This window comes from Tasmannia lanceolata, unplaced genomic scaffold (assembly GCF_043159265.1).
Source record: "Tasmannia lanceolata isolate RefF3 unplaced genomic scaffold, GAP_Taslan_0.1 ptg000016l, whole genome shotgun sequence".
Classification (NCBI taxonomy): Eukaryota; Viridiplantae; Streptophyta; class Magnoliopsida; order Canellales; family Winteraceae; genus Tasmannia; species Tasmannia lanceolata.
Genome location: NW_027518693.1, coordinates 14,421,605 through 14,449,231, shown reverse-complemented (window position 1 = coordinate 14,449,231; position 27,627 = coordinate 14,421,605). Strand labels below are relative to the sequence as shown.

The window sequence follows — 27,627 nt, the reverse complement described above, 5'->3', positions numbered from 1 at the left end:
CAAAAAAACTAGATACGGCCCACTTTTTTTTTATGATCCAAACCGTTCATCTCTTTGGGTATAACGTAAATAGGTTGTGCCCAAAAAATCATTTCCATAGGATGATCCTAACCCTCCGATTTGTAGAAGATTCCGTAAATGATTTTTGGAAATCTTCATATTCAGATCAGTTCAGATCGGAGGGCTAGGATCATCCTATGGAAATGATTTTTGGGGTACAACCTATTTACGTTGTGCCCAAACAGATGAACGGTTTGGATCATAAAAAAAAGTGGGCTGTACCTACTTTTTTAGACTTCACGTGTTTTCACGGCCACCCATCATATAAATTCTCTTCAAAATAAACAACTGTTTGAATTTGCGGGTGACCCACGGGCCGCGCGGGTCACCTAAAATCTGACCCACAAAAATGCGGGTCATCTCCTGACCCGACCCGTGTGACCCGCGGGTTGACCCAGCCCGACCCACCCGTTTGCCAGGTCTACTTGTATATATATAGAAATGATATCCTCACGCCCTTGATTCAAAACATATCATTGACCATCGTGGGTATTTTGGTCTTTTTGCAAAATTGTCAAACTAAGAGGCTTTTTTTGCAATTAAAGCAAAGCATAAGACTTCTATTGCAAAAATCCTTTTTTTTTTTTGGTAAATAGAGTAAAGGCACATCTTGTTAAGAAATAAATCACTCAGATGTTGGTATGAGTTTAAGATCCTTTGATTTCCCTTTGAAATTTTTTCCATTATCGTCTACCAAGTGAACCACAACAAAAGCACGATACCTCCAATCGACCACAATTAAAAAGCCCATGAATCCATGGAGTCCACAACGAGGACCGCATAAACCAATAACCCAATATAGATATATGAAACTCCAAAGATTAGAAGCAGAGCATCAATAGATGATGAACAAAGTATGATGAATTGTTAATATAGAAGGGGTAACACTGGATATGACCAGAGTCTATACGAAGGGGCACCGTCCGCATGGATAATCATACCCTTCGTTATGTTCGCACTCACCGTCAAGGATCACCATAGGTACATTTCCAAATAAGCTTATCCCTCACCCCTCGCCTGATCTAGACGAAATCCAACCTCACCATAAGACGCCATCAACCTGAATTCGCTACCAAAGAAATTCGAAGGGAAGAGGATCTTCCAACAGATTCCTATCAATTCTATGTAGGGCTAAATCACTCTAGATGTATATCTATGGCAACACTATGACCTAAAGTGTTCAGGGGGCGATCATCACCATAGGTCAAGCCAGAATCTAACTCTATCATAAACATTGAGTCAAATCTAATGCCATTTCTTGGACAAGGACGAGATACCCAAAAATTATCTTCAAACACCTGGACCCAAGGAACACAAAAGATCATAGCGGCACCATACACCCCACTCTAAACTACTTTTTAGCTATTATCATTGTCCAATAGTGTAACGACCCGATTTCCGTCGTGTCGCTACGAGCAAAAGAAAGTAAAAATCATGGAAATATTTTTTTTTTTTTTATACAAGCATCAACGACGATCCCGATAGAATCTTATTACAACTTAAAAATGATACATGACGTAAGACGTCAAAATGCAAGGACTCCAGGAACGAACTCTCTGATCACACAGTCCCTTATCCCATGGTTCCTTCATTTGCAAATGCTCCGCCATCTAATGCCTCAACCCCTGTGGTGGAGGAATCAACGTCAAAGCAGGGTCATCCAAAGACCGAGCAGAGTAAAAGAGACAATATAAACAGTTCATACAATATAATCCACATTTCAATAATGTCTAGAATAAAGATTACAATGCCCATGGCAATATAAATCAAAGGAGTGACAATAATTTCAATGTATGCTATGTATGCATGTATGCAACAATTTTATAAAATGAGACAGCACAATCCCCAGGTACATCCGGCTTTTCCCCCATTTATTTTTCTGTCAGTTCTTTTCTGACTTTTTCATTTTCTTTTATTTTTTTCTGCCGGTGTCCTTGCCGGGATTGTGCTGTCTCATTTTATAAAATTGTTGCATACATGCATACATAGCATACATTGAAATTATTGTCACTCCTTTGATTTATATTGCCATGGGCATTGTAATCTTTATTCTAGACATTATTGAAATGTGGATTATATTGTATGAACTGTTTATATTGTCTCTTTTACTCTGCTCGGTCTTTGGATGACCCTGCTTTGACGTTGATTCCTCCACCACAGGGGTTGAGGCATTAGATGGCGGAGCATTTGCAAATGAAGGAACCATGGGATAAGGGACTGTGTGATCAGAGAGTTCGTTCCTGGAGTCCTTGCATTTTGACGTCTTACGTCATGTATCATTTTTAAGTTGTAATAAGATTCTATCGGGATCGTCGTTGATGCTTGTATAAAAAAAAAAAAAATATTTCCATGATTTTTACTTTCTTTTGCTCGTAGCGACACGACGGAAATCGGGTCGTTACAGTTGTGGTATCAGAGCCCGGGTTTACGGAAACCCTGGTACTTGTGGGTTGTGTCGTTAAGTAGGGTTAGATAGCTAATAGGTGACATATGATGTGTCACATTTCAATTTATAAATTATGGATTATGGGAAACAAGGGAATTCATAGGAGTAAAATGTCTGCCTAGAATAGAAGATTAGTAGTATTTCAGAGGCAGTGCAGATTATGATGGATTTCACAAGACGTTGATTTCTAATCAAAATCAAGATTTACAAAGTAAAGGAGATGATCTTAAATTATCATGTGTCGAGATTCTGATTATCAAGATATCTAGGTTATGGGCGTAGGAATTTCGGGGACGAAATTTTTTTTAAGGGGGGTAGAATGTAAGAACCGGTAAAATATATATATATATATAAATATAAAAATGGCCTCATAGGTGGGTAATCATCGGCCATTACTCATTTTCCCCAAGTTAATCGGGCATGAGGACATCTGGCATAATGGGGCGTACACGATTCGAACCCAAGTCTAAGCTAAGATTGAACGGCTTCCTACCACTAAGCCACCACCCCAGATGTCAACAAAAACGGAATAGATATATATATATGTTAAAAATTTCCAATAGTCACTATTCACAATTACTATTCACAATAGTCACTATGCGAGATTACTATGCAGAAATACTATGCAAGTTCACTATTGAGATACACTATTTAAAAGTATTATTCACAGTAGGACCCACCGAGTACTATTCATAAGCGGGTCCCACATCAGCGGGCCCCATACAAGCAGGCCCCACATAAGCGGATCCAACACCAGTGGGTCCCACATCAGCGGGTCCCACACGAGCGGGCCCCACGACCAGCGGGTCCTACCACCAGCGGGACCCATCCCTAGTGGAAACGAAAATATCATCGCACCGACGAAAATAATAATAAAAAAATGCAAAAATACTATTGACCGACAAAATTAATAATAAAAAAATATTATTAACTATGCAAAATACTGTTAACCGACGAAAATAATAATTTAAAATAGTAAATAGTTTTTACTATGCAAAAGTACTATGCAAAAATACTATTGACCGACAGAAATAATAATTTAAAATAGTAAATAGTCTTTACTATGCAAAAAGTACTATGCAAAAAAATGTCTATAAATAGAGGAGGAGGAGGAGAAGAAAAGGAGAAGAGAAGAGAAGAGAAGAGAAGAGAAGAGAGAGAGAGAGAGGAAGAGAAGAGAAGAAAGAGAAAGAGGAAGAGAGAGAGAGAAGAAGGAAAAAGAAAATCCACTACCAAGTAAGTCTTTTATAATAGTCTCTCTTTCATGGTTGGTTCTACCACCTAAAATTATTTGAAAGCAATGATCTCTTTCAATGGTTGGTTCTACCACCTAAATTATTTAATGATCTCTTTCATGGTTGGTTCTACCACCTACCTATATTTTATTTGAAGTAATGGTTGGTTTTACCACCTATATGGATAAAGTAATGGTTGGTTCTACCACCTATATACTTAACGGTGAAATACTAGCATAGTAACCGTAAAGTAAACTTTATCAACTTATGGTGAAATGAATAGTGACATGATGGGGCCCACATAAATAGTGACATGATGGGGCCCACATAAATAGTGACATGATGGGGCCCACATAAATAGTGACATGCAGGGCCCACATAAATAGTGACATGATGGGGCCCACATGAATAGTAGCATGTGGGGCCCACATGAATAGTGAACACAGGGAACCTTATTTTAGGACATAAATGGACACAGAAAGGACAAGTGTTGTCTGTGTGATATTAAAAGGACCTAGACTAAAATAAGTTGACCTATTTCACTTATTTGCCTACAGGAGCCATCTCGTCCTACTGCGACTATAAGAAAAGGCAGGTGACAGCTAGACCTTGTCTTGTAATGGTATTCAATATAATTGTCTATGCAATGTAGCTCTGCTTATAAAGTGCCTGATAAATACCTGCTTAGTGAATTTATACTCGCTTGCCTGGAATCAAATGAATTGAAATGAATGCTGGAATCAAATGAATTGAAATGAATGCAGGAAGAAAGGCAAAGGTAAGTAATTGCATACATGTTGCATACATGGGGGAGAGTGAAGGGGAACTTAAGGGTGTGGTGGAATCATCCTGGGACCTAAGGTCCAAAGGCCAACGCGAGAAGCGTGTACTGCCTTTCGTTGGCAAACCAACCAAAAAGGGAAAGTATCCCCGAGGGATAGTATCCCCGGCTCGGCAAATGCGAGACCGTAATCCAAGTCCATAACGTCACTACCTTCAGACAGGGGTAGTGGTTAGCCGTGCTACACGCTTCTCGCGTTGGCCTTTGGACCTTAGGTCCCAGGATGATTCCACCACACCCTTAAGTTCCCCTTCACTCTCCCCCATGTATGCAACATGTATGCAATTACTTACCTTTGCCTTTCTTCCTGCATTCATTTCAATTCATTTGATTCCAGCATTCATTTCAATTCATTTGATTCCAGGCAAGCGAGTATAAATTCACTAAGCAGGTATTTATCAGGCACTTTATAAGCAGAGCTACATTGCATAGACAATTATATTGAATACCATTACAAGACAAGGTCTAGCTGTCACCTGCCTTTTCTTATAGTCGCAGTAGGACGAGATGGCTCCTGTAGGCAAATAAGTGAAATAGGTCAACTTATTTTAGTCTAGGTCCTTTTAATATCACACAGACAACACTTGTCCTTTCTGTGTCCATTTATGTCCTAAAATAAGGTTCCCTGTGTTCACTATTCATGTGGGCCCCACATGCTACTATTCATGTGGGCCCCATCATGTCACTATTTATGTGGGCCCTGCATGTCACTATTTATGTGGGCCCCATCATGTCACTATTTATGTGGGCCCCATCATGTCACTATTTATGTGGGCCCCATCATGTCACTATTCATTTCACCATAAGTTGATAAAGTTTACTTTACGGTTACTATGCTAGTATTTCACCGTTAAGTATATAGGTGGTAGAACCAACCATTACTTTATCCATATAGGTGGTAAAACCAACCATTACTTCAAATAAAATATAGGTAGGTGGTAGAACCAACCATGAAAGAGATCATTAAATAATTTAGGTGGTAGAACCAACCATTGAAAGAGATCATTGCTTTCAAATAATTTTAGGTGGTAGAACCAACCATGAAAGAGAGACTATTATAAAAGACTTACTTGGTAGTGGATTTTCTTTTTCCTTCTTCTCTCTCTCTTCCTCTTTCTCTTTCTTCTCTTCTCTTCCTCTCTCTCTCTCTCTTCTCTTCTCTTCTCTTCTCTTCTCTTCTCTTCTCTTCTCTTCTCTTCTCCTTTTCTTCTCCTCCTCCTCCTCTATTTATAGACATTTTTTTGCATAGTACTTTTTGCATAGTAAAGACTATTTACTATTTTAAATTATTATTTCTGTCGGTCAATAGTATTTTTGCATAGTACTTTTGCATAGTAAAAACTATTTACTATTTTAAATTATTATTTTCGTCGGTTAACAGTATTTTGCATAGTTAATAATATTTTTTTATTATTAATTTTGTCGGTCAATAGTATTTTTGCATTTTTTTATTATTATTTTCGTCGGTGCGATGATATTTTCGTTTCCACTAGGGATGGGTCCCGCTGGTGGTAGGACCCGCTGGTCGTGGGGCCCGCTCGTGTGGGACCCGCTGATGTGGGACCCACTGGTGTTGGATCCGCTTATGTGGGGCCTGCTTGTATGGGGCCCGCTGATGTGGGACCCGCTTATGAATAGTACTCGGTGGGTCCTACTGTGAATAATACTTTTAAATAGTGTATCTCAATAGTGAACTTGCATAGTATTTCTGCATAGTAATCTCGCATAGTGACTATTGTGAATAGTAATTGTGAATAGTGACTATTGGAAATTTTTAACATATATATATATCTATTCCGTTTTTGTTGACATCTGGGGTGGTGGCTTAGTGGTAGGAAGCCGTTCAATCTTAGCTTAGACTTGGGTTCGAATCGTGTACGCCCCATTATGCCAGATGTCCTCATGCCCGATTAACTTGGGGAAAATGAGTAATGGCCGATGATTACCCACCTATGAGGCCATTTTTATATTTATATATATATATATATTTTACCGGTTCTTACAAATAGGCTATCCTCCTCTTTCCCAAACCGCCAACATCATTTTCCTAACAACACTATTAATCATCTCAATCTTAATAATACTGGTTGTTCCACTATCTTCCTAAGATTTTCAAGCAACATCCCAACTAATAAGAAGGTACTTCATTCTTCATTATAACTCTACATGAAGTTCTATTGAAGTCAATCCTTTCTGTCGATGCCTTTCTTCATCAGGTGAGTAGAAATGAACACCCACAAATATGACAATGTTTTGTTACATACCAACTAAGAATTTTATAATATCATACAATTGATTCAGACCAACACAAAATTGAAAAATTCAGACCAACACAAAATTGAAAAACCTTTTTTTTTTTCCGTTAAGGGATCGAAGCTCAGACGGAAGAAGAACAAGGAAGAGAAGAAGTTGGTGCCTTCTCAATTCTCATACTCAGCAACAACAAAATAAATTACTCCACTAAGAAATTTTCCATTGGAAAAATCTAAAGTTCAATTTTATGCTCATAAAAATGGTTCGATTACTTGCACTTGTAAGAAGTTGTGAATGCCTGCAAAAAATTATTATAATTTATCACATCATAGCTTAAAATGTTTTCCTTTCCTTTTCTAACGTACATTACACAAGTAGCACATGAGCCTTAGAAGTAACTAAAATTTCTGATTTTCACCCCAAATTAAAATACCCATCCATGGCTACAAAGCAATCTAAAAAATCTATGATGCTTATGGATTACACACGTACAGCTAAATCGCGTAAATAATCCTAAAATTTGTGCGATGATGATATCAACATTTGACACAAGATTTTTTCCATTGAAGCTTCCTTGCCTAAAAGAACTAAACACTGTTGATACATCTTCACTGTGGCATAACCCAACATAAACCTGTGATAGAGTTTAATAAAATCCACTTGATTACACCTTTCAATAAGCTGATTAAACAAGGGCGAGAATCACCAATACATTCTTTGACATAACTTCAAAAAAAATCTACAAATACATAAATGTTTTATCTGTCTCATATAAGTGTTTCTCAAAAAATTTGGACATGGTGATATTGGCCATGAGTTATATTTTGCAAAAAGTGACAGCTGAGATAGTTCCCACGGTGATCCGATGACTCAATGCACACTGCATTCACATACGTATTGGGTTCATGGAGAAAAATACATAATTAGTTAGATAACAAGCGCATTATCAGTATAAACTGAATATACAAAAAACAAGAGGGAAAAGGATGCAGAGAAACTATGGACACCATGCATCATTCAAACAAATAAAAACTTTTTTGTTATGACATAGGGTATCCCCAACCCATTTTAGTGGGGGACTAATCCCAACAACAACAACAACAACAACAAAAAACACTATGGCCGCCATGTTTTGAAGGCTCATTAATTCTACAACCTCCCACAACACAGAATGTTCATACAATCATTACAATGAACAAAGTACCAACCATAAGAAATTGATGTGAGTTCAATTTCTGCAAAACAAAAGGAAGAAGCAGATTCCTGCTAAGATCAATCAGAAATTAACAGGAAACCATTGAGAACTCAGGGTGAACATGCTTGTGCGAGTGTGATAGCGGTGTGGGTGTGTGCGTGCGTGAGAAAGGGAGAGGGGGGGGGGGACAAAAGATCTCCCTCTTTCTCACCTATGGTAGGGCACTACACAAGAATCTCATACCACAAGATCATTGCAGGGGTAGTAGTGAAAACAAGGAACCCTAATGCTAACACTGGATCTTATGCCAGTGTGTTCAAGGGAAACTCAAGCAGCAATGTAAGAAAAGAAACAAAAAATAAATATAAAATTGAGACATACCAGTTCAAGAAATTGTCAAACTTAAGAGATGAAAAAATCAGCGATTTTCATCAATAATGATCCTTATAAAAAGACATCAAACATCTGCCATTTAAAGGTTACAATATTTCGATACAAACCAGAAAGAAGGAAAAAAACAGATCTGAGATTGCTGGTTCACCAGCAATCTCTAAGAGGGGAAAGAAAACCACAAAACATCCACCATTTAAAAATTAACAAATCTAGTAAACCCCCCCCCCCAAAAAAAAAAGATCTTAGATTGCTGATTCACCAGAAGTCCCCAAAACCTAGAAGGCGGATAAAATGTATTCCCATTCCGATCTACAAATGCACGAAAGAGAGGATCGAAACCCTAGATGGGGAAACACATAACAAATTACCGAGCAGATCAGATCTCAGACAGATCTAACATCTGCGAACTAAAAGTTACAAGAATTCAATACAAACCAAAAAGAAGGCAAGAGGGGGAAAAAACAAAATTCGTGAATCAAACTGTTGATTTACCAGAAGTCTACATGTATTCCCATTCCGATCTACACATTCATAGAAAGGGGGGAGAACAAAATACAGAATAACAAAACAATTCCATGAATCATATTATCCTACCATTTAAAACAAAAAAACAAAAAAAGTACCGACCAGATCAGATCAAGATGAGGAGATCAGGGAGCAATGGTTGTCAGACGCGTGCTGCTGAAACAGCCGGAGCGGCAGCGGCAGCGGCGGACGAGGCGGCACCACCGAGGAAAGACAGCAATCCGGCGCCGGCCGGCTCCTGATCGTCAAGAAAAAGATCCTCTGGGATACGAAACGCGCCGTGAGTGGCGGTAATAGTTAGACCTATGATGAGAGCAGAGATGAGGAGAGATCCAACGGAGGTGAGGAAGATAACGATGACGGTTAGGAGGATGAGGATTCCGAGGGTTTCGCGATCGGAGAAAGTGCGGTTGAAGAGGACGAGAGGGGAATCAGAAGGGCGGAAGAAGTAGAGGAAGAGCCAGGAAGAGAGGAGGAGGAGGAGGATGAAGAGGGAGAAAGGGTGAGAGAGGAGGGAGAGAGCAAGGACGGATGCGAGAAGAGCGAGATAGTTGATGCGGAAGTAGGAGAAGTTTTTGCGGACACGGGCCGCGGCGTCGGAGACGGAATCAGGACGGGAGAAGGAGGATCTGTCAAGGAGTTCATACCAGGGCCGACGTTGAGAGAAGGCGTAGCGGATTGAGTCTGAGAGGCGGGTGGCGAAGGCGCGGAGGGCTGGTGTGGCTATGGTTGGGGTTGGGGTGGAGGTGGTCGTGGTGGTTTGGGGGGTGGTGATTGGGAGAGTGGGAGGGGTAGAGGCCATATTTTTGTGTGTGTCTGGTTTGTGGGTTCTGAGATTCAGATTGTTTTTTGGTTTTCTCCTCTTTGGCTTCTTCTTTTTTCTAGTGGGGGAGGAGGAAGAGAGAGGGGTGAATTAGGTGAAATAGGGGTTTGATTGTTGGTAAATAAGGCTTAAAAAGGACGGTTAGGAAAGTGGGGACAGATGAGAATTCGGAGACTGGAGAGGAGAGGAACGGTGGGTGAAGCTTCCTTCTGTACGGCCGACACCATGGGATGATGATCTAAACCGTTCATTTTATGGAAATAGGGTGGGCCTAAAATTTCAGGGCTTATATACGGTGTAAGGGAGTTTTTATAAGGTGTTTTAATCATTGTATCTTAGGTCCGTTTAACAAGGTCGAGTTGTGCATCATCTAAGAGGAGTTTTTATACGGTGTTTTAATAATTGGATCTTAGGTCCCTTTACCAAGCTCAAGTTGTGCATGATCTGAAGGAGTTTTTATACTGTGTAAGCCTTACCTTGTATAGTCCAATATTTTTCAAAAAGTACTGTGCAGCTTACAGTATAGGATGATCCAAACCGTCCATTTGATGGGCCATAATGTAAATAGGTTGTGCCACAAAAATCATTTCCATAGGATGATCTCAACCGTCTGTTCTATAGAGGCTTCCATAAATTGCAGTTTCTCTATAGATCGGAGGGCTAAGATCATCCCACGGAAATGATTTTTCGGCACAGCCTGTTTATGTCGTGGCCCATTGAATGGACGGTTTGGATCATCCTCTGGTGTAAGTCGTACAGTACTTTTTGAAAAATACTGAACTATACGGGCCTACACCATATAAAATCTCCATCTAAAGATATAAAATTAGGGCAGTGATAAATCGACTCCCAAATATCTTAAATGGACCCCATGTGTCTATCTCTCTCCTCTTTCTCTCTCTATCTCTAACCCATAGGAGAGAGAAAGACACATGGGGAGTGATTTAAGATATATGAGTCGATTTATCACTCCCCTAGAAATATTGTGAAATATTCATCTCTTTCTTTGGTAAGCGTAGTATTGGGATTATCTAAAAATTAGGGATTTAATTACATTTTATAGGTTTAAGATGATGGTATTACAATATAGAAGGTTTCAAAGTACGTTCTTATAAGAGAGCTGCTATAACCGTTTAAATAAAAAAGAGACGAGCCCCTGGTTTAGTTACATGTGAGCAGAAAGGCAACACATGAAGGCTTACGAGTGTGGGACTAAATCATGCATACCATCCAAACAACCAAAATACCCTTAGTTTGTGATAAGTAAGATCTAGTACCCTTTGTCTGTGATAAGTAAGATCTATACTAGATCTGACCAACTGCCCATCCTACCTCTTCTACATTATTGACAGCCCATCTTTGTCCATTACCAGTCTTTTAGTGGAATGTTTCAGTCCTCTTCTCCATCACTTTAAAAAAAGAGGTGAGCCAGTGGTTCAAGTACATGATACTATCATAACCACATGGATGATTAGGCTTCCAACCCGTAATCACGGGCAACTGGTTGCCACTGATGCTAATTGGAGTCTCTCTGCCGAGCAATGCAACATTGGAGAAAAATTGACACAAAAAGATGGCGTGCTAGCTGCCATAAAATAGATCTAAAAATTTGATGTATGTATTGGGTACGTGTTTTGACGGCCAACAAACCATCTTTTGCTGACGGGATTTGCTTCTTACCATGTAATAGCCAGGCAGAACGTATCACAACTGGTTGCTGTGATAGTTTTTTTAAGATGTCATTGATTTGAAAATTTAACTCCGAAATAAGGCCACGTTTGGATACCCACAAGATTTAGATTTGGATTTCTCACATTTGTAGTTGAGATTTGGAACTCGATCAGATCCTTAGATTTCTAAATCAGCTACAACAGTGAAAAATATCCGATTTTCAAATATATTATGCAAGACATTATTTGGAAATCAATATTTGCCACTCACCGACCTTGCTGCTGCAGCAGCCAGACGTCTGTCTCTCTCTCTCTCTCTCAACATGAGCAAGAGGATGATCGATGTATTCTGTATCCAAAACTCAAATCCAAATCCAAATACAAAAGAATGAGGTATCCAAACGTGGCCTAAAGGTACTTTGGTCATTATCCACGTAGTCTGTTCCCATCCTATCGCGGTCAAATTGTAGTAAAGTAATTTTACAGGTAAAACTTTTGGATGATAAACTTTGGGAGATGATAAATTCGCACCCCCTGTACTCTTGTAGTATGATTCGCACCCTTGTAACGTGAATTGACGTCAAAGAGCGTCATAAAGCATAAACAGCGTTAGACTTTTAACGCTTTTTGACGTCAATTCACACCATAGGGTGTGAATCATCCTACCGTGGGTGCGAATTTATCATCACCCTAAACTTTTTCGGTGTAAAGTTTTCCTCTTCAGTTGATCCCTAGAGTGCTCAGTAAAACTTCATGTAGGGGCCGTTTGGATACACAGATTTTAAAATCTTGGATTTTGATACAAGAGGAGGAGGAGACTGTCCTCCGCTTTCTTATTTCTCGCCCTTCTTTCTATCGGGCGGGAGATTATCCCGTATTTTCATTCTTTAGAAATCTCAGGATGGGGAGAGATTTCTAAAATCTGGATTTCTTACTTAAAATCTAGGATAATAGATTGTAAAATCTAGAATTTTATACTGCTTTCGAACTAAAACTTGGATTCTAGAATCCACGTATCCAAACAGCCCCGTAAAGATGAGTCGTGTGGTAGAATTGAGTTGCATTGTTGTTTGTCCAACTATTGAATATGGGTCATGTGGCAGAATGGCAGAATGGCAGAATTGCATTCTGTTAGATTATTCTAATCGGTCTAAAATGGTTAGATACAATAATAAGCATTTTGTATTCAAGCAAAAGGGCACACGACGAATTAACACAGATTATGCTCAGACTACATTGTGACTATTAAGCAATATTCTGTATCCAACGTGAAGAAGAATAAGAATAAAGAGATTAAAGCCAAATTAAAAAGTTCTATAGGGCCACATTTGGATACCGGCAAGAATTAGATTTGGATTTAGTTGATATTTTGAACTAGATCAGATCCTTAGAATTTCCAAATCAGTTACAACAGTGCAAAAAATTTCGATTTTCAAATCTTTCTGCGACACATTATTTGGAAATCAATGTTTGTGGCAACTTCCGTCACCATCGCTGCTCCTCGGAGCAAGCAGCGAGACATCCCTCCCTCCCTCACTCTCTCTCTTTCTTTCTCTCTCTCTCTTAAAACATGATCATGAAGATGAAGATGATTGATGCGTTTTGTATCCAAAACTCAAATCCAAATCAAAATACAAATGCATGAGGTATCCAAACGGGCCCTAAGTGTAAGATATTTGGGTCTTTTTTCATTTGACCAAAAGATGAACCGGATTGGCATTTTCAAAAACGTTTTGAATTTAAATTTCTAGGAAATATCTGTTCCCTTTTTCATAAGGATTAAAAAATTATTGATCTGGTTTTTCAGTTACCCAATCCAACAAAACGTTTAGTCCTTCACATCCTGCAAAGATATTACCAAATAAAGGGAAAATGTTTAAATAATGTAAATAAAAATGTCACTTCTCTAAGCTTTTCAGGTAGCATTTGCTTACTTTTGACTTTGTAACATCTCAAGAATATCAACTTTATTCCGTCACGCATGTCTTAAATAAGAGAGAGCGAGAGAGAGAGAGAGAGAGAGAGAGAGAGAGAGCAACATTATTCCCTCACCCATATCGTAAATATGAGGGAGGGACATTTCCCTCACGCATTTGCATACTTTTGACCACCCCGTCCAACGAATATCAACTTTATTCCCTCTCCTGCATGTCTTATATATGTGACAGAGAGACATTTCCATATCTTCACCTCTCTCTTCTGCATCTTTATCATCTTCAATCTTTCTTTCATGGCTTCTTGCAATGCTCCTGATATATGGGCATGGATTAATAACCTTCCTCCAATCAGCCAGTGGGGAAAAAATTCCATGTCCATATGCATCTGTTCCTCAAAATCAACCCAACCATCTCTCAATCTCTCCATCACCAAATCCCTTCAAAACCAAAACCCATTTCTCGCCTTCTCCATCCTTGCAGATTTCCATCTCCCAATTACCCTTTGGACCTCCAAATCTTTCAAACTCAACACCAACACCAAAAAACCAATAGATGAAGAAACCATACTCAATCTCTTCTACAATTTCATCCTTGATATCCTTAACTATGGCCCAAAAAAGAACACCTCCTACCTTAATATCCAAACCTTGAGAAGTAATACAAACCTCAAAGACATGTTCAATCTTTCATTCTTCACTTTGGCTCTCCTCATCTGCATCTATGAGGCGCCGCAAGATCTCCGATTAGGATGCCTAAACACTCTTAAGCAACATTTAACTAGCCCGCAGTCGAGAGAAACATCAAAGCTACTAATGAGACGCTTAGGATCCAACCTCGAAGAGCAATGGATGAGATCATTAAACCTTGCTATTACGAATTGGATTGTAGAGATACATCCATCCAATCAATCCATTAGAACTCCTTCGCCGTTGTTCTCCTATGCTATTTCGACTATAGGGCTATGGAAAGTACAGCTCTATTGCCCGACCATCGCCATGGAAATCGAGAGTTCGAGCAATACTTTACATGATGAACACTTGTTATTCTCTCTCAGGTACCAACAGCTCGAGGGCGTGATCCAGTTAGGTTACAAAGTCATCTTCCGAGAGAATTGGATCGACGTTGTTGTGAATATCGATAACGTTAGGTCAGTAATTGTGTTTATACAACTTGTACATCTAAATTTATTTTGTTCATACATAGATACACACATACATCCAAGACCAACCCTGTCCTAGGAAAATGACTATTTCCAAGAAAAGACAACAAAAAAGAGGTAGAAATGAAGTTTATCTCTAAGAAAAGACAAACAAAAGTGGGTGGAAATATCATTTCTCTTTAATAGCTAAATGAAAGTGTAAATTGAAGAAAATAGTGCTATTATCAGAGAGAGAGAGAGAGAGAGAGAGAGAGAGAGAGAGAGAGAGAGAGAGAGAAGGGGGGGGGGGGGGGGGGGGGCTAAATCCTTGTCAGCACTAATTTTTTTTTTTTTTGAAGGTGCGATGTGATCCCATTGGCATCAGAGACTCTGATGGCTGAACGAGGAACTGGTGTAGATGAGAAACACTTCCCTTCCCGCGTATCGTTGCAACTTACGCCAATCATCCAAACCAATGTGTTGTCCATATCGGTGGGCAAATCTTCAGAGAACCCCACACACGAAATCGGCTTAGAAAAGACCATGGAAGGCGCATTTGATCCTCCAAACTCAGTGGGATTAAGAGTTTCAGCCACAGAGACCGTCACTGTGAGCATGAAGCCATGGAAATTCGAACAATCCGTAGATGGAAACAGTGCGAATTTGAACTGGTTTCTTCACGATAGCATAGATGGGCGAGAGGTCACTTCAACAAAGCCATCCAAGATGGCGTTGCTTCAACCTAAAGCCTGGTTTAAAGATCGGTATTCGAGCGCTTACAGACCTTTCACTAAGCAAGGAGGGGTGGTTTTTGCAGGAGATGAATATGGAGCAAGTGTGTGGTGGAAGGTGGATAGAGAGGCAATGGGGAAGACAATGGAATGGGAAATTAAAGGGTGGATTTGGTTAACATATTGGCCTAATAAGTATAGAACCCTTTATAGTGAGACCAGGAGGTTGGAGTTTAGAGAAATCCTACATCTCCCTCTTCTTAAACAAGATTAGGAAGACATATCCTACTAAGTCCTTGATTATTTATCTAAAATTGTCTCTAGATGTGAACTCTGCATGTGTTTTTTCTTTTGAATGGTATTTGTAACCTACATATTAGTGTGTATTAGTACCATTCAAAAAAAAAATATTAGTGTGTAATAGATATTTGTTTGATCATCAAGTTGTAGCGAAAATTTGTTTGACTGTTAGTTCTAAGGTGTGTGATATTGTTAATGTTGACATTTGCTCTCTTGGCAAACCAGGCAAAGCAAGTATGGTGGAATCTTGTATTCGAGGCATCCTTTTTCATCTAATGTGCTTTTGTAATGTCGCGTTTTCCATTATAATTAGTGGAGTGACTGATTCGCGTATGAATATTTCCATAAAAAAATTCAACTTTTCAACTAAAAAAGATAAGAGAAAAGGAGAATTTATATGGTGGCCGGCCGTGAAAATTAAAAGGACAGGGTGTCAAAACCCTGCCCTTGTAATTTTCACGGTCGGGCATCATATAAAAACTCAGAGGAAAGATGTATTCTTTTTCCTTATTTCCATGGATGCAAATTCGAAACCTCTGTATCTTCTTGGTCTCTAACACGTGTTTCATGTCTCTAACATCCCCAATCTGATTCTAATCAAGCTCACCTGCACATTAATTATCACGCAGCAGTCAGTCGTCTGCCTCCTTCATTCAATCACAAACGCTATTTTGAGTCCAATAATCAGTTTTGACACAAAATCAATTCTAAAAATCTAAAAAGAAAAGGGCCTAAGATGAACAAATACTTCAGCAGTTGGCACTCTTGGTCCAGAGTATGATTTGTTGGCCACTTCTTTGTTTGGAAGCGAGAATTTGCCGTACTTTAATCCAGTCCATCTCCCTCACGAAGCGCTTTAGCCAAAATTTCCAACATAGTGGCACTGATTCACATGTAATTACCAACCAGACAGTTAAAGAGGCACTTTTCTCTTTGACTAACGATTCTATGTTGCTCTAAATTGTTCCATATAGATAGGTGGAACAAATCACATCGCTTCTGATGTCAAATACACTTTCTTCTCTTCAACCTTGTCATGGCCATCTCAGAGTACTTTCTGGTGATGGTTGTCCCTTTCCCATCTCCAAACATTGACAGTGCACCCATCCTTGAAGTCAGTTTTCTTTTGTTCCTCAAGTTTTCAAGTTCTAAATATGACCAAGAACTTTCTTTTTGTTTCTCATTTCTCATTCTACTTGGGATTTTAACTGTTCTTCGCAGTTCACATTTGTTCTTCTGTGAAGAATCTTCATATAGGGAAGTTGATAGCTTATGGAGCTAGAGACGGCGATCTTTATGATCTTTTGCTCCCATGGGTTTGCTCATAGTATACCTCGCTCTCCCCATAACTCCGTCAGCCATCACAAAAGATGCATCTGAGATTCTCGTCTTCAATTCTTTGATCTTGTCGGAGCAAAAATCCTACACTCTACTTTTATAATAAAGAAAATCTCCTTCAACCAAAGGTTTTTGAATGCCTTTCCAATTAATAAAAAAGTACCTTGAATTCGAGTAATATATCGAATGACTGATGGGTCGAATGCCTAATGAACAAGGTCCAAGGTTTTAAATTTTGGTTTTGGTTTCGGCCAGTACGAAAAAGGAAACATTTCGGTTTTGGTGGAAATCTTGTAAAATCATGGAAATGTATAGAAAAATATGCAAATGATGAAATTTTAAGATGAAACTTCGGGAAATGCTAGAATAAGCACAAATACATACTTAGAAATCATCACATAAGTAAAAAAAAAAAAAGGACGGCCCAGTGCACAAGGCCGCCGCCATTGCGGGGTCATTTCACATAAGTACCACTCATAAAAAAGAAGAAGAGAAACCATCACATAGCAAGAAAGCCATCCATAATGGCTTAATCACATCGAATACCTAGTGACATGCATTATCGTACATGTCTGGAATGAAGTACAATGTAAATAATTTTTTTTCTTTTTTGAAATGATACAATGTAAATAGTTTTATACAATGTAAATCATAACACCTTTACATTTTTTGCCATTCCGACCATTTCAATCAAATTTCGGGAATTTCGGTAAAAAATAATGGCGTGGATGGAATTCATTGAGATTATGTTTCGGTAGAGATGGAAAAGGGATACATTCGGTCATTTCAGGGAAATTTAACCATGACAAGGACTTCAATTCTCTTGGTGTAAAGAAAACCAAATTCACCCAAGGACATGGCTAGAGAAAACCTTTTTCGAGGCAAAGTCCATTGATGTCTTGAATATGCACAATCAAATTGTTGAAAGAAAAAGTGTAAGTGAGAAGAGATCTAAATTACAGACTACTATATGAAAGAAAAAGATACGAGTCGTGCGTCGATGTCCGGATCCATGACATTCTTTTCTCCTCATATTTATATCATCTTATTCCGGCGGTTATTGACCAAACGCTTTGTAACTGCACTATCTTATATTTGTCTTCTCGACATATGGGTGAATTGATCTAACTGTCATCGAACTGCTCTCTGGGCGTTCGAATCAATGCACATGCTATAAATCTCATGTGCCCCTTTTCATAATTTAACTTTTAAATTTCTTGTGGTTATGGAGCTCGAACCGCAATCGTATTTCAATCTCTGTTTCACAAGGTCTCATGTATGAGGAGTCACATCACTCGAATGTCATCCTGTGACCTCAAGTAATTAGTTGTTAACGGTGGTCGAATTTTAATTTGAACCACTGATAGTAGAACACTCAAGATGCCCTTCATATCCTCCGGTGACCAATTGTTTCCGACTGGGATTTTGTTGCGTGATTTTAGGCAATAAATTACACTTGAATCACAACAGAAGATCTTGATTTTGCGTGTATCATGAACCCTTTTAAAATTTGTAATATGGGTGTAAACAGATCTACACCAAACTTCCCCATCTGTCATTCCTCTTCTACTGATAAAGCTATGTTCAAGTTAGCCAACCGTGAAGCACACTAATTTGTCGTTCATATCATGTGGTCATAAGGCTTCTCAGTTCTCACTCAGTAAAGATCATTCATTATGATGAATGGAGACCATCCTAATTTTTTCCTGTTTCTAGATTTCGATCACCATAAATTCTTTATTGAAAAGTACAGTTGATATACAAGTTTTCATCCACTAAAACAGAAAATGGATGTTCTTACATCTTTCTGTCACGAGTTCTAACCTAATTTTCATGTAGGATTACATATTTCCATTTGGATGGTTGGTGTGATAAATTTCATTGTCACGCTTTGCCCTATCTATATTGATACGCATGCCTTCAAACGTCCCCCATCATGCCCCAATACATTGAAAAAATGGTGTCTCTGAGCATAAGCATAGCATGATACCATGATGGTTTTACTTCTCCATTATAGTCAAGTGCACACTTAATTTTGGTTGAAGCATAATTTATGATTATTGACTTATTAACCAACTTCCAACAACATTATTACATGGTTGTTCAAGAGTATGGAGCACTCTATTCCCTCTACGGTTATTTTTTTAGCACTACAAAGCTGGGGGGGGGGGGGGATTTAAAGGAGCAATGCTCTCAGGATAAAAACATTTTTAGGAACTATCAATTGTACTAAGATAATCTTATTCTGAAACAATGAGACAAATCTTTTAGCGAGTATTACAGTACGTTTAAGACCATGTGAGAAGAGCTATATATATATATATATATATATATATATGAGAAAAGGGTTCCTAAGGGTGCCCTCATATAGCTTATATGAGGTGGCTCTTTAAAAACATAGGGGCCCCACATTGTTAGGATGATCCGAAGCATTCATTTGAAAGGCCACATCATAGATATGGTGCGTACAAAAAATCATCTCCATTGGATCATCCTAACCCCTCCAAAAGTGGGGGCAAAAATGGATAGACACATTTTGTCCACAAATCTGCCAATTTTTGCCCCCACTTTTGGAGGGGTTAGGATGATCCAATGGAGCTGATTTTTTGTACACACCCTATCTATGATGTGGCCTTTCAAATGAATGCTTCAGATCATCCTAACAATGTGGGGCCCCTATGTTTTTAAAGAGCCACCGCAGCTAAGCTTAGCTGAGGGCACCCGCAGGAACTGCAATATATATATATATATATATATATATATATATATATATATATATATATATATATATATATATATATATATTGAATAAATTTTGTCCTGGTTGAATTCTAATTATCAGCAGGTAAAAGGACAGTGCCATTCCACCTATATATAATGTGCGTTCACATATGAAACGTGGTGGTGTTACTTACCAACCTTCCTAATTAGACTCTATTGCATCTAGGGAATCTTCATCTGCTCTTATATTTACTAATTGACGGTGGGCATGGCTTTACTACTCGTGGTGAGCGCAGAGATTCAAGGGGAGGCCGTGATAGAAGTAGAGGCATTTAGAAATACGTTTATAGTACTAACATGAAGAATCATACTATGGATAAGTTTTGGGGCAAGTCTGAAAAGCCAGTGAGCTAACCAAGCATCAGCAAATGTTGGTGCTGATTCAAAACCCACTGACAATGCAACACAACCTACCTCTGTGGATAGTAATACTGCCATTCTTTCACGAGAAGAGTGAGAAACTTATCCAACACCTTCCTCTTCCGATGCGCCACTCTCACTTGGGGCACCTTTACTTTTTTTTAGTCTCCCAAGTCCCAACCATCTTTTACATGGGTCATTGATTTTGGGGCCTCCTCACATGTGACTGGCGAGTCTAGTATTTTCTCTTTCTTTTTTAATTCGGAACCTAGTACTTCTGTTACACTTCATCTTCGACACGTTCTTCAAATTTTTCTCTTCAATACCTTCCTCTTTCTTTTCAACATCTTCATACGCACTTCGGTCCTTCGGCACTTTTGCCATATGTTGTTTTATCATTAAGTTCCTACTCTTCCTCATGGTAGTTGTCAGACTATGAGTGCCATCATCATAGTAACTATCACTCGTGACTCGTCATGGTAACTCACCGGTAATTCATATCATATCCCAATAAACATTCATGGCTTTTTTTCTTCGATTTGAAAATATCCCATTCACAATATGGGTGTTGGAAATATTTATGGACCTCATTCAAGGGCTCAAAATTTAAAGCAAAAACATCCTCCTCCAATAGCTTTTCAAGCTGGATTTGGAAGCAGGCTTTATGGTCTGATTTGACCTTTGACAATCACATCAATGCCAAAATGCCCATATTCTTCACTTTGCTGCAAGTTGAAGGAATTATTCCCTCCAAGTTCGCTAATTTATCATTGCAATCCTCGATCAACCAAGTTGATTAGATTCCATGCTTTCCCAGTTTGCTAATTTATCCTCGCAACCCTCTACATAGAGATGTATAAAGAAAACCAAAGCCAAAATACAAGCTTATGGACAGTACCTCTTTGATTGATAGAAGTTCTTAAATACCCAAATCCTCATGGGAGATTTCCATTCAGAGACTCCTACCAATGTCTGGAAACAACTCCAAGCCCAACACAAGCTTCAAAACCCAAAACTAAGTTACTATTCTAACCCAACAAAAAAGAAACAGAAAATGGCAAGTTTCTAACTGAAACTTGGGCCCATATAAAAAAACCCACTAGAATATCCAAATTCAAGTAAGAAATAATGATAAGAAGAAACAAGCAATCCACCCTTGAATCTTAATACAGTCCAGTGGATGTGGCAGCCAACATGACTAGCTGGGACTATTAACGCCCTTGATTTTATAATAAAATGACAAAAAAAGTCAATATTGCTGGTTCAATCTCCAAGCACATGCTTTTACTTGTACTGACGATCCCCAATTATAAATGACGCCAACACCGATCCCGATCTCAAAATCTAGGCCATTCAACAGCAGAGTTGAGTCTATTTGGTCGCTGGAAAACCGATCTAAGCCTAATTTAGACCCAAAAACCTAATACATCTAAAATTTCCTCTCTCTCTCTCTCTCTCTCTCTCTCTCTCTCTCCATGTTATTGAGGTCAGAGAAGATGCAGGTTTAAGTTTATCATTTAAAGTTTTCATCAAATCCCTTCAGCGACAAAACCAACGCATCTGGTTTGCATATTCTCCGTCTCCGCCCATATCTTGCTATCATTTTCAATGATTATACTCCAAAAATAAAAATGGCAAGATCACCCAACTTCTGTTGTAGTTGACCATTAGTGGGGCCTCTGCCAAACATCAACATGATATCATCATGATGTCACAATAACCATATGTTGAACCCCCTTCTCTTCTTCCTCCATTTGTAAACTGTAAGAGAGTGGAAAATTCTTGAGTGGGCTGAAAAACCAACCTTGATTGTACATTTGAGGGTCACCCTATGATGTAATGATCATGCTCAACTGTGGTCCCTTTATTCCCCTTTTCTGCATTGAGCATCTTTCTGCTTAGATGTACTTCCTCTTAAGCATCTTTACTTAGCACCATAAATAATGCTTTTCTTGGTTCAGATATGCTATGACACTCAGATCCTTCAAAAGCATGGAGTATCCGAGTATCCAACAATGATGCTCATATAAGGGTAAGAGATCACCTAAAATACTTGTAATTTGTTTCCTATTTTCCCCCAATGATTCAAGGCTTGGTTCCTAATACCCAGACCAAACCATTTTACTTAGTTCCTAATAACCTTCTGCAGTTTTTTTAAGGGAACACAAATTAACTGTTTTTTTATTTAGTCACATAACGGTTTTAATTATATCCTTCTGCATTTAGTTTTTTTTTTAAGAGAACATAAATTAACTGTTGATTTAGTATGTCCCTAGTTCATAATAAAATTAAGTATCATTAGTGACTTAAATGAGGGGATAACTCTCTAGAAATTCAAAGAGTTGCCCAAATTAAAGTGTGGGGAAAAGAGAAAACCAATAAAAATAGCCAGTTATCTAGAATTGTGTAATACTATGTTACATCATATATCACAAATATGATGCGCCATACATCATTATTATATTGGATTATATACTCTCTAGTATAAGTGTATTATGCCTAAAAATGCTAAACAAGGATGTGTGGGAGCATCCAGTCCATATGTGTCTATAGTTTTCTTGTGCCATTTATCCTCTACATTGTACACAGTGTGAGTTATTATATTGCATTATGCATTCCAAGCAACTAAGTAACGATGTACTTGAACATAAACACATGCAATTATGTATATGGAGAGGTACTGATGAGTTCAAGACGGGTTTGTAGTTAAACTTCCGCAAAATATTTAATGCATCCATTTGTCTCATTGACTTCTAGAAAGAAAAAATAATTATGCATGAAATTTTTTTATAAACAGAATCAAAGAAAAAGTGGATTGAGGAAAAGAAACACACACACACACACACATGAAGTTGGTGAAGGGTGAGGGACAATACAGTTTAGGAGACACACACACACACACATGAAGTTGGTGAAGGGTGAGGGACAATACAGTTTAGGAGAGATAAAAAAACTATGCAGATTCTAATTGGTGCAAACGAAAACCAGGGAGTATATTCAATTCATTTATTTTAGTATATTCTTCAACAAGGAAAAACATTATGCTCCTACATATTTCATCTGGATGAAAGACTCAAGACAACAGATCTAAAGTAATACAGAATTTAGAAGGTAGAGCCATTCCATCCAAAGTCAGAACCCTGCAAAATACCAAGAGACAGAATTAGGACCTTGAATACTAGCACGGAAGTATAACGACCAATCACTAAATTAGGTGTAGAAATTGAACCAACAAACGACTGAAGGGAAATCCATAGAAATTTACTAAGAACTTCACATGATTTTCAGTGGTTAAGGTTATTTACATGATCTATTGCTGGTGTAAAGCATGCAAACACTGTGCATATTCTTGGCTCTGATGGGCCTAACAAACAGGAGAAATGCAATGAGAGGAAACAGACAACTAGGCCCTGCTCATTTAAGATTATGACAACCTATTGTGAGTGCCAAACCAATTATTAGACTCAAAATTACGTTTAAATTTGAGTCCAATAATCGGTTTGGCCCTCACAATCGGTTGTCATAATCTTAAAGGAACAGGACCCAAGTAATGACCCATCACCAGGACAAGTTGAGATGGCTTGCCTTAGTGTCATAGAATTTGATGAAGAAACGTGACTTTGGAATGGACAAATTGGTCTCAAGAATTGTCGCAATCGCAGCACTCAGTTTCTTGTTTACATCAGGATTTAGACCCCCGATGGAAACAAGCTCACCAAAAGCCGTTGGTTGTTCGGTCCCTCCAAATGACATCGTAACTGATCCTTTCAGCACTATCATCACATACTGTACAGTGATAACCACAAATTAGTTCAGAATTTTGGCATAGTTATTGACTAAATCAAGAAACCACACAACTCTGCATTCAGATGATTTTTAAAGAACTCAGTACAGAACATTTTAAAGAACTCAGTAAAGAACATACCTAAAAAATTGGGGTGGGGAGACCCTATGTCATAAAAAAAACATACCTTTTGCATGTGAAAGTGCTATTTAAATAACAAAAATCCAAACAAATAAAAAAACTGATGATAAAGAATTGAAAAGGTGGTACTACCACACTAATTCCAATAAATAAGATCCTAAACATTGTGTGCATAAAAAATAAATAATAACAATCAGATTTTTACCATTTCAAAAAAAATAACAATCAGATTTTTCTCAGTCCAGAAGAAACTCTATACTTCAATTACAAAAGAATCTACCAATTAAAGGCAAAAAATAGTACTAGAATCAGAAAGTAAAAAAAAAAAAAAACGCTGAAATGGGCCCCAAATAAAAAAAATACTGAAATGGGCCACAAATAAAAAAAAACAAAAAAACAAAGTAAAAGTAATAGAATATACTTAAGGTTCTACAAAACAACAACCAAGATTCCAAAATGAAGTTCAGGATCTTTAAATCTAAATAAAAAATAAATAAAAAATTAAGAGCATTTTACATCTATCAAAGGAAAAGCAGGGATCATGGAGCTAAGCAGTTTAAGATATTATCTCTTCTATCACCGACCAGAAAAAAAAAAGAGAAGAAAAGAGAAGCACGGAAAATAATCGAAATCCAAACAAAATACGAAAAACCTATGTTCTAGAACCACCAAATCCATGTCAGAAGCAGTTCATTCCCATCACAATACACCAGATTCAGGAAAAAAAAAAAGAAATACAGATTCTAGACAAAAAAAACAAAGAAAATATTGAGCTATGCATAAAGAAAAGTTCCCAAAACTATGACAAAATGAAGAAAATAAGCAAAAAGAAAGAGGGGCAGAGAGAACTAACGGCCTCTGGTTTTCCGAGGATCTTTGAGACGGACTTGGTAGCTTCAGAGAGGACTGAGGAGGTATTAACCCCATCCAGGCTCACGTTCGTCGATATATTCAGGCAAGGCATCTTTTCCTCTTTCTCCTTTTCTCTCCTCTCCCTCCTCGTATTTAAAGCCCTCAACCTGACTCACTCTGTGAGGAAATTACCTGGCTGCGTGCTTTAGTAACAAACGGACTACGTGAATTGGTAGTCCTACTCTAGCCTCTTTGTAAAATTAGTACATGCCCCATATTTTTGCAAAGAAAAAACTAGGGGTGCAACTCGGGTCGGGTTGAGTCGGGTCGAGTTCGGTTCGGGCCGAGTTTTCCCAACTCAGGTTGAGTTTGGGTCGGGTCCGGATAGTACTTTTTAAAGCTTAAAAACTCGGGTTGGAAAAAAATGGGAAACTCGGATCGGGTCGGGTTTTCCTTAATCCGACCCGAGATGCACCCCTAGGAAAAACTGGGAACTTGTCAACCCCCTTTCTCTCTCTCTCTCCCGGTTGTTCCCCTCATCTCTTGTGTGGTCTCCGTTATCACTTTCTTTCCATATATCATCTTGGTCGGTAACCATCAGCCCCAATTTAAGTGTTGGGAAAGTTGCCATATTTCCTATGGTTGGTAGTGAGGGGCAAAAATATAAAAGCCTTTGCTTTATGTTTTTTAAAAAGCCTAGTATAAGAACTCCTTAATTACATGAATTGGTTGTGGCAACTAGGGCTTTTGGGGAGTAAGAGAGAGAAAGAGTGTTAGGTACCTCACCGATACGCCAAAAGCTCCAGAGCTGATGGAACGTGTTAGGCAACGCCCTTTAAACATGTCCCATACCAGGCTGGGTCCCACCCAGTCCCCTACCTAGGCGGGCCCACACTTAGGACTGTAACATACCACCACGCTTCCGCATCCGCTGTCCTTGGCGGCCCACTCTGTGACGGCTTTCACTCTGGCCTTTTTTCCAGGTAGCCCTTTCCACAGGTTGCCCCTTCCATGACTCGAACACGGGACGTGATGGCTGCTCTGATACCAAATGTTAGGTACCTTACCGATACGCCAAAAGCTCTAGAGCTGACGGAACACGTTAGGCAAGGCCCTTTAAACCTGTGCCATACCAGGCTAGGTCCCACCCAGTCCTATAACTAGGCGGGCCCCCACTTAGGACCGTAACAAAGAGAGAAGAAGAAGAAGAAAGGGTTTTCCGTTTGGCTGCCGGAATTTTTTTGGTTCTTGGGATTTTTGAGGAACAAAAAAACTTCCTAGGAGATTGGTGGGAAAAAAAACTCCCCGGGAGTATCCCAGTAAAATAAAAATCCCATGTTTGGTTGACTGGACTATGGTGGGAAAAAATTTTGTTTGGTTGCTTGAACTGTTGGGAAGAACAAAAAAAAAATCTTTGCAAGCTTAGTTTTGGTTCCTGGGAGTTTTTTTTTTTCCTTCCTTGGGTTTCGTGCGGGGTTATTTTGGTTCCTGGGATTATTTTGGGCCCACCAACCAAACGTGGGTTTCCTGCGGAAATTCCACAAAAGTACCGAGAACCAAAAAAATTCCGGCAACCAAACGGATTTAGGGTTTTTTCTCTCTTGGGGTTCTTCCTCGGGTTTCTCTTTTGTACGATCTTGGTTGAAAAGCAAGGAAAAGGTTGCGGGTTTCAGGTTAATCCCTTGTAATACTTGCACATTGTTTTTCTCATTCTGAAATATCGTATTCTTGCACGTAGATGTAGGCATCTTGGACGAAGAACATAAAATCTCGGTGTTCATCTTATGGCTTGTGTTTATCTTTTACATTTTTGTGTACGATCAGATCGGATTGGCTCAGCAGATTTTCCCATCAATAAGAAACATGCTACTGCCTTAGGGTTATCATATTATTGTTCGAACTGACCAAAGGTATTTTGGATAGACATTGACTACACTAGAACAAATCACCCAGTACGTTAGAATGAGACACCCACTGGACTGAAATGATACCCACTGCTCTGGACTGATACACCTACCGCCCTAGAACAGAACTTACTGTCGTCGGATGATACATCGACTACCTTAGAGTGAAACACCCACTTCCCTAGAATGATGCACCCGCTACTCTAGTACACATAAAAACCTACACGATACAACCACTATCCCGGAATGCACTACGCCTGTACGCTATTGGCACCCACTACGAAACACACCCGTCTACCCTATAAGCACACACCCACTATAGCACCCTCACTAGTATAGATTTATTTTGTGTTTTTGTTTATGTTCCAATTTTAGATAGCTTGTTCTAGTTTAAATGAATCATATGTTGGCGAGTAATACATATTAAACATTGGTTACCGCGGAGTTATTGTATTAGTAGCATCATGGATGTTATAACTTTATGTGATATGGTAAGACTTTCTTTAGTTTTTACTTACTTTTTATATAACAAAAGCAATTATATTCTGCATTTCAATTTAGGGGAGTGATAAATCGACTCCCAAATATGATAAATCGACTCCCCATGTGTCTTTCTCTCCCCTCTGGGTTAGAGAGAGATAGACACATGGGGAGTCGATTTATCATTTTGGGGGGTCGATTTATCATTGCCCTAAATTTATTATTGACTTTATTTTGAAGTTTCTAATTTACCTAATTATAAGTAATTGTTTTATCTTATGGTTATATTATTTAGGTCATGGAAAATTTTGCCATACATAGTAGATGATCACAAGTAAAATTTATGAAATTATTCCATAAACCAAAGTCAAGTAGACGGCATTAAGAAGTCATACACTAAATATCTTTTGTTCGGCTATTTAGGCTTCCAGACATAAAAT

The 27,627-nt window shown here is 38.6% G+C and overlaps 2 protein-coding genes and 1 pseudogene across 4 annotated transcripts; 1 reads left to right on the top strand and 2 right to left on the bottom strand.

Moving 5' to 3' along the window:
* Nucleotides 1–7,449: 7,449 nt before the first annotated feature.
* On the bottom strand, nt 7,450–9,870 carry LOC143848565 (PRA1 family protein B4 pseudogene; annotated as a pseudogene). Its single transcript, XR_013235415.1, has 2 exons — nt 9,051–9,870; nt 7,450–7,715 (listed from the first exon to the last, which is right to left on the bottom strand). The product of XR_013235415.1 is annotated as a PRA1 family protein B4 pseudogene (transcript).
* A 3,748-nt stretch (nt 9,871–13,618) lies between these two features.
* Nucleotides 13,619–15,718, top strand: LOC143848332 (neuronal PAS domain protein). The gene is made up of 2 exons (XM_077357247.1): nt 13,619–14,525; nt 14,876–15,718. Exons 1-2 carry the CDS (start codon nt 13,672–13,674, stop codon nt 15,519–15,521), a joined length of 1,500 nt encoding a protein of 499 aa, XP_077213362.1. The 5' UTR covers nt 13,619–13,671; the 3' UTR covers nt 15,522–15,718.
* A 7,276-nt stretch (nt 15,719–22,994) lies between these two features.
* Nucleotides 22,995–24,986, bottom strand: LOC143848384 (uncharacterized). 2 transcript variants are annotated; one of them, XM_077357322.1, is made up of 4 exons: nt 24,805–24,986; nt 23,612–23,812; nt 23,332–23,390; nt 22,995–23,166 (listed from the first exon to the last, which is right to left on the bottom strand). In XM_077357322.1, exons 1-3 carry the CDS (start codon nt 24,913–24,915, stop codon nt 23,337–23,339), a joined length of 366 nt encoding a protein of 121 aa, XP_077213437.1. In that variant the 5' UTR covers nt 24,916–24,986; the 3' UTR covers nt 22,995–23,166; nt 23,332–23,336. The 2 variants fall into 2 exon arrangements, with proteins under 2 accessions (XP_077213437.1, XP_077213438.1); XM_077357323.1 differs by lacking the exon at nt 23,332–23,390 and having other exon boundaries at nt 24,805–24,983.
* Between the last annotated feature and the right edge of the window lie 2,641 nt (nt 24,987–27,627).